Source organism: Palaemon carinicauda, chromosome 9 (assembly GCF_036898095.1).
Source record: "Palaemon carinicauda isolate YSFRI2023 chromosome 9, ASM3689809v2, whole genome shotgun sequence".
Taxonomy (NCBI): Eukaryota; Metazoa; Arthropoda; class Malacostraca; order Decapoda; family Palaemonidae; genus Palaemon; species Palaemon carinicauda.
Genome location: NC_090733.1, coordinates 49,965,518 through 49,978,576, shown reverse-complemented (window position 1 = coordinate 49,978,576; position 13,059 = coordinate 49,965,518). Strand labels below are relative to the sequence as shown.

Here is a 13,059-nt window from a genome sequence, read left to right as displayed (position 1 = left end):
ATGCCATTCGGTTTTACACCTTCATAAGCATCAAGGTCCATCAACAGAACTTTAATTTCCCGAGCTCGTAAAGCTAAACTAGTTAGTTTGGCCCCAGTAAAAAAAGGAATGAGGAAGTTGAAGTTTTTCATTACTTCATTTACTGCAAAAAACATCAGCCAAAAGGGTTGCCTTTTCTTTTGGACAGTAAGTGACTGAGCCACCTGGTTTAAGTAAAGGAGGAACTGTTGCATCTACAACAAAGAGAGTATTTAAGGGAAGACCACCATTTTTGTTCATGAGTTGTACCAGAAAGGGTTTCCTTTATGGTTATATTGTACTCCTTTTCAGTTGAGACATGAACTCTCTGAGCAAAAGCTTGAAGCTGAGTATAGATGTTCCAGGTCAAATCTGATCTGTTACCCTTCCAAAGATGTTAGGCCTCCTGTTTCTCCAAATATGTACGTCTACAATCATCACGGAACCATGGTTTGTCCTTCACTCGGTACCTTAGCACACGAGAAGGGATACCCCTATCAATTATGTTGATTAGATTTTCATTCAAAGGGATAACAGGATCAACACTACTATATAATTGTGACCAAGTCAAGCACAAAAGATCATGCTAAACCCTATTCTAGTCTGCTTGAGATTTCATATAAATTTTACAAGAGTATGATACATCAGGGATAGGGTGCTCAGTTCAGTCTTCACTATTAATGATATCAAGGCATGATCAGATGTCTCGACTGGAGAACCAACCTTACTAATTATAACGCCAGGGAGTCAGTGTATACGAGGTCCAAACAATTACCATTCCTAAGAGCAGCTTCACTTATGATTTGCTCACAGCCTGATTGTTCTCTCGTATCTAAAATATCGTGTTATTCAATATTCTTAAGATGTATAGGCTAATTGGTAAAATTTTCGATATAAATGCTCATATTTATTTCATATCTTGTCCTCCTCTTCATTTCCGTACCTCTAACAGCATAAAATCAGAAACCTATGCATGCAAAAGGTGAAAATAATTAAGAATTATCTGAATATATTTATCTGACGAAATAAATCGTATTTTAGCATGTTGATATGTTGTACTTTTAAATAGATTTCTTTTCTTGTCCGATCATCTTAATTAATACTATATATATATATATATATATATATATATATATATATATATATATATATATATATATATATATATATATATATATATATATTTTTTTTTTTGATCATCGCTATTTAGTTAACTAGTGACAGCTTTTCAACCATTTTTTGAAAGGAAAGACATAGCATGGGTTCTGTACAGAAAAGTTTACAAAGCTATTTGATAAAAAATGGGCTTAGCTACTAAATTTTAAAGAGTTATCTTAAGGAAAGGGTCAGAGATAGCAAACTGATAATGCATTCGATTTAAGCTTGTGTTTAATAATAATAATGATAATAATAATAATAATAATAATAATAATAATAATAATAATAATAATAATAATAATAATAATAATAATAATAATAATAATAATAATAATGATAAACTTGCTACAAGTGGAGGGCTACCTGCAGAGTGTTTTCTCATGAAATTAAAATTATAGCATCAAATATTGAAAGCGTATCAGTGGGTCCAGGATTCCAAATTTCAATAAGGCTCCTCGTCATGGGTTATGCAACAGTAGTATGTGTTTTCTCGTTTTCTGAAAGCCTTAAGTCTATCTTTACGATATGAAGCCATTTTGAGTAATACGAAATAACTTTGTCGTAAAAATAACTTCATTATAAGAAAATAACTTTATTATTTTGTTGGTTATCGACATATGTACACCAACACCGTCTGCCGACTTAACATTCTCCATTAAAAATACCCTTTAATGCCGTTTAAATGCCTTCTAAAGCCCCAGTGGAAGGTCAAATGGTCGTAATTCATAAACTCAATTCTATCCCTATGTTTTTTCAAAGATATTTCAGTCATTTATAGTGCTACCGACTTGGAAATGGGCTGAGAAATTCCAGGCTCTTTGCTTTTGGCGATGCCTAATGAAGCTTCAAAGAAGTTAATGAGAAGAGTCATGGGATGAGATATACATTATATCGTTTATGCTTTTTTTAATGTTTACTTAACCAAAGTAACTTATACTACTAGTTTCAACAACAACTTCGAGCACACTCTCCCGTATGGGATATATACAATGTACCAACCGTGTTTCACACAATTGTACATAATTCCTTTTGTATATATTATGCTTGTATCTTCGCTCTTCCCTCGCACTAAAACGAACATGAAAATTCATGTCTGGTCTTTCCTCTGTAATATTGTCTGCCTTGTGAACTTGTTATGTCCTGTTGCCTTGAGGTTTTGTATATAAGGAGAATGTTCTACAATAATATAACTCAGTCGTTCCCAACCTGTCTTTGAGTTCACAGCCTTACTCGGCGCCGTCACAACAACTTTAGACTAAATCATCAGGGTAAGTCGATCCCTTTTTTTCAATGTCACTAAGCCATTCCTGGTGCATTGAGGTATGTCCGTATTTTCAATTCATGTTCGAGAATTCGCATTGTCTTACATACTACCGAGTTTTACATAACTTCACCCACCAGGTGACCAATTGCTAGTATTTTATTCGAATTGCACATAATAGGTTCTTATAAGATGTTCATGAAAAAATTCGTGTTTACTTATAAATGAATTTCTACATCACACAGTGATATCTTCGAATTAAAGCCAATCTAACTATCACCCAGGTAACCAGAGACTTTAAAAAGAAGTCGTAATGTGGGTGCTAACTTCTTTCATGATTGGCCTGGTGAAACCATGTCTTACTTGTACATAAAAGCGAGTTTTATAAAAGATGGTGTAGAGACGCCCTGGGCTTCATCTTCGGCTGAAGCGATAACAAGAGGACCACCAGTTGTTGCATGAGTGATAAGACTATCTTTCCATTGGGCCCCTTCAAAGAAAAGCCAATTGAAATTTTGTAAAAGGATTGAGGCCAGTCGACTTCATGATTGTATACAAGGGATTAAACAATCATTTCGTGGAACTCACAAACTGAAGATATTCTCTTATCTCTACTCCAGTTAGAGTAGAGGGGAAAGTAATGAAATTAGAAAAGTCAGAGAAGATAGAGAAGTGTCTTCTTTAATCACTAAATGACATCCTTTGCAAACGAATGATAATTTATCAACTTGCTAAAGAGTCTTCGTCCCCAATCAATTGATGTATTACGTCATGATCTTCGTCTGGTCCAAGGAGTCTCTTGGCGTTCTGCCTATGGACAATGTTTTCTATCTTGGTATCATATGCATTTATTATAACCACGATTATTCAGATATTATGAAAGGAGATGGCTATGCATTCTTGTTTTTCTTGAAGGACTGATATATTTTTTTTCTTTTTCATGATCTTCAAGGAATTCGCTGTACTTCTAAAGAGGTGCAGACTGCCACTGGAATGACTGTAGTGACATTTTGGATTTTTGTCATTTCAAATAGGCCTCTTATAGTTATTTATATCGAATTCTCTTTGCCATGTCTAAGGATCCGAAATTTATTGACGAGTAGTTACTGATAAAATTATCATAAAACCACGTGTTAAAAACTTACCTATCATCTATAATGTGGAGACGGGTTCATTTAGATTCTTGAGTAAAAAAAACCTAAATTCAGAGTTAGAATGAAATTTGTCTTGGTTGCAGAATGATAGTCTTGATGCTTTAGCTTTATTTCTCTTTAGCACCAAGATTCGAATCCTTGGTCGGGCAGAAGTACTCATCATGAATAAGAATTTTCTCTGTCTGAGATATATACAGTATGGTTTATCTAATATATATATATATATATATATATATATATATATATATATATATATATATATATATATATATATATATACATATATATATATATATATATATATATACATATATATATATATATATATATATATATATACATATATATATATATATATATATATGTATATATATATATATATATATATATATATATATATATATATATATATATATATATGTATATATATTCATATATATATATATATATATATATATATATATATATATGTATATATATTCATATATATATATATATATATATATATATACATATATATATATATATATATATATATATAAATATGTATGTATATATATACACATATATATATATACATATATATATATATATATATATATATATATATATATATATATATATATATATATATATATATATATATATATATATATATATATATATACATATATATGTGTATATATATATATATATATATATATATATATATATATATATATATATATATATATATATATATATATATATATAAAATATATATATATATATATATATATATATATATATATATATATATATATACATACATATATATATATATATATATATATATATATATATACATATATATACACATATATATATATATATATATATATATATATACACATATATATATATATATATATATATATATGTATATACATATATATATATATATATATATATATATATATATATATGTATATATATATGTATATATATACATATATATATATATATATATATATATATATATATATATATATATATATAAATATATATATATATATATATATATGTATATATATATATATATATATATATATATATATATATATATATATACATATATATATATATATATATATATATATATATATATATATATATATATATATATATATATATATATATATATATATATATATATATATATATATATATATTAATTATGTGCGTCATTGATGAAAATATAATCTCAATAGAAGAAATTAAATACTTAATAAAGTATTTAAAATTTGACTTGAACTGAAATGTTATGTCCAAATGTTTGGCATGGCCCGAAGAATTCTCATATGTTCAGTATTAAGTAACCTAGAAATTCTAATAATATAAAGTAACCCGGTTCTTGATAATGATAAATGAATTAGTTATACTAATGACATTATGTATTTTTTAGGAAATGAAAATTTAAACATTTTTTGATAATGAATATATATCTCGAAAAAATCCCTCGATTTCTACTTGGTTTACTTACTTGGTTTGCTTTGCAATCTACAATTCAGGGAGCATAATTTTTCGTCTCCTTAGGGTAGTGAAGCGCTTACTAAGCCTTCCATTAGTTTTATTATCCTTCTTGTCCAGGGACATCAATGCTTGTTTTCGAATGCGTGACCATAAATAGACCCTATTAGAATCTAAATTTCCACTTTTTTTTTGTAAATCAGGAAATCTCCTAATAAAATTAGATGAGTATAATAGATTCTATCTTCATACCAAAAAGGAGAATTATCGTGTATCTCATTGCTCTATGATTGCAAACTTTTCATTATAATGTTTTTCTTTGTACTATTAACTGTATGGCATAAGGATCATAAGAGGTTTTTTTTTCAGTAATGCTGTCTTCATTTTCTCTTGTGAATTAGCATTTTAAACGGTATTACAGGCATTATTGAATACATCCTTGTAAAACCAGTATAATGAAATGTATTCTGTATTGTATTCGAAGAGTTTACTTGGAATGAAAAAGAAAATTCATTAGGTTATAGTAAACCAACCTCAATCATCTCTCTCTCTCTCTCTCTCTCTCTCTCTCTCTCTCTCTCTCTCTCTCTCTCTCTCTCTGTCATGCCCTTTTCCGTCCCATGGATTATGTAGCAAAAGTATTTAAACTCAACATCATCTTGGCCATTATTTTTATTATTATTTTACTTTTGGTGTAATTACTTTCACAAAGTTTAATGTGGTTATATGAAACACCATCCATTCACATTACTCTGTTCTTGTTATTATCCTTATCTTTAATTTATTTTAAAGTTCTTACAATTTCTTTTTCCATAATGGTTTCTTTATCATGCCTTGAGTGGAAAGGCAACCTACCTTCGAATGTTAATGGTAATTAGGTGGATATGTATCTTATTTTGAGTCGACTTTTTACTGTTGGAGTAATACTTCTTATGGATTATGATTAGAGAGAGAGAGAGAGAGAGAGAGAGAGAGAGAGAGAGAGAGAGAGAGAGAGAGAGAGAGAGAGAGAGAGAGAGAGAGAGAGAGAGAGAGGGGGGGGAGAATAATCTTTCATAGAGTCTCTTCATGAACCAATGAACTGTAAAGTGGAAGTATTTCAAGAGAGAAAAGAATAATGGGTTATTTTTCGCAATTTTTTATATTAATTTTTATTGATATATTCTAATATGTTATATATATTAGTGTGATTTTTTTATCTCTGCATTACTCTGAGCTTAAAATGCCGCACAGTAGCGTGAAAAAAAGAGAAAATATTCCTAAGAATAACACCTGAATTCGACAGGTATGAATACAGTAGGATTGTCATTGACTTTTATCTTTCTTCATGGCCAAGTGGTAGTCACTGTCTCTACAAGTTTGCCGAACCAGGGTTCGATTCCCGGCCGGTCACAAACTCTTGTCTTTGTGTAATTTCGCCTGGGGCTTTGATCCTGAAGTCATTAAGAGAATCCAGACATTAATGTAGTAAAAATATATGGCTTATTTGAATATGACAAACACATCTAAATGTGAAAAAATTTATCATTAATTGAATGCCAAGTAACAAACTACCAATTAGCTACGATAGTGAAGATAGCTGTGGTGAAGATGGGTTAATTTCAATTCTAAGTACAAAACACCTGAATTCGACAGGTATAAGTACAGCAGAATTGTCATTGACTTATTTATCTTTCTTCGTGGCCTAGTGGTAGTCACTGTCTCTACAAGTTTGCCGGACCAGGGTTCAATTCCCGGCCGGTAACAAGCTCTTGTCTTTGTGTGAATTCGCCTGGAGCTCTGATCCCGAGGTCGTTAAGAGAATTCAGACATTATGGTAACAAAAATATATGGCTTATTTAAATATGAAAAACACGTCTAAATATGCAAAAATCTATCATTAATCGAATGCCAAGTAACAAACTACCAATTAGCTACGATGGTGAAGATGGGTTAATTTCAATTCTAATTACAAAACACCTGAATTCGACAGGTGTAATTACAGCAGAATTGTCATTGATTTTTATCTTTCTTCATGGCCAAGTGGTAGTCACTGTCTCTACAAGCTCGCCGGACCAGGGTTCGATTCCCGGCCGGTCACAAGCTCTTGTCTTTGTGTGATTCCGCTTGGGGCTCTGATACCGAGGTCGTTGAGAGAATCCATACATTAATATAGCAAAAATAAAGGTCTTAATTGAATATGAAAAACACGTCTAAATGTGCAAAAATTTACCATTAACTGAATGCAAAGTAAAAAACTTCCAATTAGCTACGATGGTGAAGATGGGTAAATTTCAATTCTAAGTACAAAACACCGGAATTCGACAGGTATAAGTACAGCAGAATTATCATTGATTTTATCTTTCTTCAGGGCCAATTGGTAGTCACTGTGTCTAAAAGTTTGCCGGACCAGGGTTCGATTCCCGGCCGGTCACAATCCCTTGTATTTTTGTGATTTCGCCTGGGGCTCTGATCCCGAGGTCGTTAAGAGAATCCAAACATTAATGTAGCCAAAAATAAAGGTCTTATTTGAATATGAAAAACACGTCAAAATTTGCTAAAAATTATCATTAATCTAATGCTTAGTAACAAACTACCAATTAGATACAATGGTGAAGGTAGGTTAATCTTAATTCTAAGTACAAAACACCTGAATTCGACAGGTATAAGTACAGCAGAATTGTCATTGACTTTTATCTCTCTTTGTGGCTAAGTAGTAGTCATTGTCTCTACAAGTTTGCCGGACCAGGGTTCGATTCCCAGCCAGTCACAAGCTCTTGGCTTTGTGTGATTTCACCTGGGGCTCTGATCCCGAGGTCGTTAAGAGAATCCAGACATTAATATAGCCAAAAATATATGGCTTATATGAATATATATATATATATATATATATATATATATATATATATATATATATATATATATATATATATATATATATATATATATATATATATATATATACAGAATATATATATATATATATATATATATATATATATATATATATATATATATATATATATATATACAGAATATATATATATATATATATATATATATATATATATATATATATATATATATATATATATATATATATATATATATATATATATATATATATATATATATATATACACACACACACACAGAATCTTATGATTCTTCTACACTGATAAAAATAATCAAAAAATATTTACTCTTTTTTTAAATAAAAGAGTAAACAGACTTGTTATGCTTGTAAACAATCTAAGCAAAGGACCTTATTAAACTATAAAATTATCAAATTATTAAATTTTCAGAGTTATCGGAAAAAAAAAACGATTGCCCCTTATGCTTATAATAGAGAACTTATTTTTTCGCCTGTGGCGAATGGGCGGTGGTGAAATGGCATCGGAGGCGAATGGGCGGTGGCTAACTGTCAGTGGCTAACTGTCGTCGGCGAATCGGCAGCGGCGAATGGTCCCATCCCCATGTATATATATATATATATATATATATATATATATATATATATATATATATATATATATATATATATATCTATCTATATATGTGTGTGTGTGTGTGTATATATATATATATATATATATATATATATATATATATATATATATATATATATATATATATATATATATATATATATATATATATATATATATATATACATATATATATATATATATATATATATATATATATATATATATATATATATATATATATATATATATATACATACATATATATATATATATATATATATATATATATATATATATATATATATATATATATATATATATATATATATATATATTGTAATGAAAGTACGGTAATACTTGGTGATAATTTCCAAGCTTTATTCAACACATTAGCAAACTACCATATCTGTAACAAAGAAAGGCAACAATGAATACACTATCAACATAAATGCACATGTTAACACAAACACATAACTTATGAAAATCATGCTATAAAACATTAACATAGGAAGAACAAAACAATATGAATCCTCAAACATTGACAGTAAGAAACAGCTAAGACCAACTGATATTATCACATTCTCCCCTCCTAGAAAATTCAACTTTAATCAAAACAAATGTATTGGTTAAATCCCATCCATAGCGATCAGGCGGCCTTGACACACGAGTGGACCTTCTTATCTCAGTGGGCTCACTGGATTCATGACAATCACGGTTATCATGAGTTTGTGTATCCTGCACTTCAGTTGTATCTGGGGACTCTGTCTCTCCTGATGGTTCAACATGGTGTACAGGAGACGTTGCACCTGCAGGACTTGGGGCTAAGTCACGGGTAGACACAGTTGATTCTCTACCATCTGGATATTTGACATTTGCATACATTGAGTTTGCATCCATGAGTTGAACCTCTTCAGTTGACGGTTCATGTTTGCTAGACCTAACATGCCGTCGCAATAGTACAGGTCCAGGAGTCAAAAGCCATGACGGTAATGTACTTCCAAGACTAGAGCGTCGCTGAAACCTGAAAAAACGTTCATGAGGTGTCTCATCAGTTGCTATACATAAGAGCGACCTAACTGAGTGCAAAACCTCAGGAAGTACTATCTCCCAGTGTTGTGTCTTCAAGCCACGACTTTCGAGTACTAAACAAATAGATTTCCAAATAATACCATTATATCTCTCAACCTGGCCGTTGCCCATCGGATGATAAGGTGTCGTTCTGCTGGTTGCAACCCCCTTCTGAGAAAGGTACAGTTTCAGTTCTTGGGACATGAAAGAAGCACCTTGATCTGAATGAATGAAACTAGGCATTCCACAAAGGATAAAGATAGATTCAAGACATTTGATCACTGTTTTCGAATGCATGTTTGGACAGGGAAACACAAAGGGGAAACGTGAATACTCGTCAACAACCGTAAGAATGTACTTATTACTCGTGGTAGAGGGCAGAGGCCCCTTGAAATCAATGCTAAGACGTTCCATTGGCTGGGTGGCCTTTATGAGGACTCCTTTTCCTGGACGATGGAATTTTGGTTTTTGTTGGGCACAAATTCTACAAGAAGCACACACTCTTTTCACATCATCTGTTGAAAATGGGAGGTTTTTGGATCGCACAAAGTGCAAAAGGCGAGTGACGCCAGGATGGCAGAGGTTCTCATGGATGTCAGTGAGACTTGACATTGAGGAAATAGAACAACAATAGGCAAGAGTCAGGGTGTCCGGTGCAATATTCTGTTTCCCTGGACGATACTGTATAGTATAGCTGTAGGATGCCAGCTCCAACCTCCACTCTTGTATCTTGTTGTTCTTTATTTTAGTTCGCTTCCTGCTGTCTAACATGAACATCACCGATCTTTGATCAGTAATCAGAGTAAAATGTCGTCTCGCTAAGAAATGGCTCCACTTGCGAACCGCTTCAATAATAGCTGTGGCCTCTTTTTCCACTGCTGGATAATGCAACTCGCTACCCTGGAGCGTTCTCGACATAAAAGCTACTGGGCGGCCACCCTGATTCAAGACTGCGGAGACAGCAACTTCCGAAGCATAACACTCTACAACAAAAGGAAGACTCTCATCCACAGCCCGCAGTGAAACATCCATAAGTTGTTTTTTTAAAGAATTGAAAGCAGCTAGTGCTGGCTCGCTCAGTGGAAAAGTTTTTGTGTTCACTAAGGGATGTATCGTGTCAGAAAAACCAGGGATCCATTTGGCATAATAGGCAAACAATCCTTGAGCTCTTCGCAGAGAGCCCATATTTGTGGGAGGCGGTAATTCTTGAAGGGGACGTAATCTGTCTGGGTCAGGCTTTATAACATTATTCCCGACACAATACCCTAGAACATTGATTGTAGGAACAGAAATAACCGATTTCCCTTCATTGAGGGTAAGGTTCCGTTTCTGAACCACCTCCAAGACGTTTTGAACGTTTTCATCATGTTCAGCCTGAGATGCTCCACCTACAGTGATATTGTCAAGGTATGGAAAAGTATCTTTGAGCTTCTCATCCTCAACTAGTTTGTCCATAGCTCTTTGGAATGCAGCTACACCATTCGTCACACCAAATGGAATCCTACAAAATTGAAACAATTTCCCTGCACCTTCAAAAGCAGTGTACTTCCTCTCACTCTCTTTAATGCTGATTTGGTGATATGCACTCTTCAAGTCAAATGTGGAAAACACCTTATATTTAGCAAGGTCATGTACCATATCCTCTATCCTTGGGAGGGGATAAGCATCTAGTTCTGTGTATTGGTTAATGGTCTGTGAATAATCAATACAAAGTCTCTTTTTATGCCTGTCAAGTGGATCTTTGACTACTACAACCTGTGCCCTCCAAGGGGATATACTTGGTTCGATGATACCTTCAGATAGTAAATGTGAAATTTGGTCTTTTACAAACAGCTGGTCATCTTGACTATAGCGTCTGAATTTGACTGCAATGGGTTTACACTGTCGAGGTAAGTTCGGAAACAATGACGGTTCATCTATGTCAGCTGTCGCTAGTAAACAAACAGGTTTGGCGCCAGTTATCTTCAAACTTGGTCTTTTCCCTCTGGTGTTGCTTTTGGAAATCATAACCCAAAATGACATCACAACACAAATCCTTCGGGACCCCTAGCTGTATACAGGGATATCTCTGATCAAGGTGAACCAAGTCTGCTATGACAAATCCAGGGGAACTAGCATTGAACGATTTTGATGCCATTGAGACCGCTGAGCTTGCAGGGACTACTGTCAGGTTTAGTCTCTGCGCTACTTCCTCACGTATAAAACTATCTGAGCTACAAGAATCGACTAGTGCCTTCAATGAGTGGCCATTTACAGTGATGTTTGTAGCTGCATGTGAAAGATTATTTGGATAAGTGGCAGTTATTGCAAGTAAAGTGGGATTATACAATGTAGCAGTGGTACTACCTGAAATTTTCGATTTACAGACTTTTTTCAAAATGGCCCGTTTTACCGCATTTGTTGCATGTGGAATTACGTGCAGGACAACTCACTCTACCTGTACTGTGAAGTGCATTACCACAAAAATAACATTTTCTCTTTGATAAGTAGGCAGCGGCAACAGCTGAACCTCCCGGTGAACTTCCTTCACCTCCCTCTTGCGTTGGATGTTGCTGCTGGTCACCGGTTGGCTGCGCCTGCCGCTCTGGAACTAAAGCAGCAGTATGAGGAACAGGTGGCGGTGCATATGCGTCGGCACTGCGCTGGGCAAGATCCAACGTACGAGCTTGACTGTGTGCAGTTTCCAGATTCAGTGACTTATTCTCTAGTAACCGCTGACGAATAAATACTGAGGCAATACCATTGATAAATGCATCACGTACTAGCTCTTGCCGATATTGTTCTGCTGTGACTGGCTGGAAGTTGCAGTCTTTGCTAAGTTTATGTAACTCACGCAGAAATTCGTCAATGGATTCTCCTGACTGCTGTCGTCGCGTCGCTAAAACATGTCTAGCAAAAATCTCATTTGGCAACTTGACATAAACACTATCCAGTTTAGCGATTGCACTCTCAAAAGTACTACAGTCTTCGATCAGTTCATATACACTCGAGGACACACAATTCACTAATGCCCTCAACTTGTCTGGTGCAGCATCTCCACTTTCTTCTATGAAATTAGTGAATATTCTATGCCAGTGCTTCCACTCTTTGGCTGCATTGGACGAGCTGGGATCCGTGTCCAGTCTGGACGGCTTCAGTAACTTAGCCATGATGAGTTTGTGTTGAATAAATTGTAATGAAAGTACGGTAATACTTGGTGATAATTTCCAAGCTTTATTCAACACATTAGCAAATTACCATATCTGTAACAAAGAAAGGCAACAATGAATACACTATCAACATAAATGCACATGTTAACAAAAACACATAACTTATGAAAATCATGCTATAAAACATTAACATAGGAAGAACAAAACAATATGAATACTCAAACATTGACAGTAAGAAACAGCTAAGACCAACTGATATTATCACATATATA

General features: G+C 33.0%; 1 protein-coding gene across 1 annotated transcript in view; it reads right to left on the bottom strand.

Moving 5' to 3' along the window:
* LOC137646399 (uncharacterized) overlaps nt 1-12,787 on the bottom strand; it is a 22,738-nt gene extending 9,951 nt beyond the window's left edge. Inside the window, exons 1-5 of the mRNA XM_068379499.1 lie at nt 12,076-12,787; nt 11,583-11,984; nt 11,168-11,431; nt 9,266-11,026; nt 2,801-2,927 (exon numbers count right to left, since the gene is read on the bottom strand). Coding sequence (XP_068235600.1) covers nt 2,801-2,927; nt 9,266-11,026; nt 11,168-11,431; nt 11,583-11,984; nt 12,076-12,787 — 3,266 coding nt within the window. The remainder of the gene's footprint in view (nt 1-2,800; nt 2,928-9,265; nt 11,027-11,167; nt 11,432-11,582; nt 11,985-12,075) is intronic.
* Nucleotides 12,788-13,059: the final 272 nt, after the last annotated feature.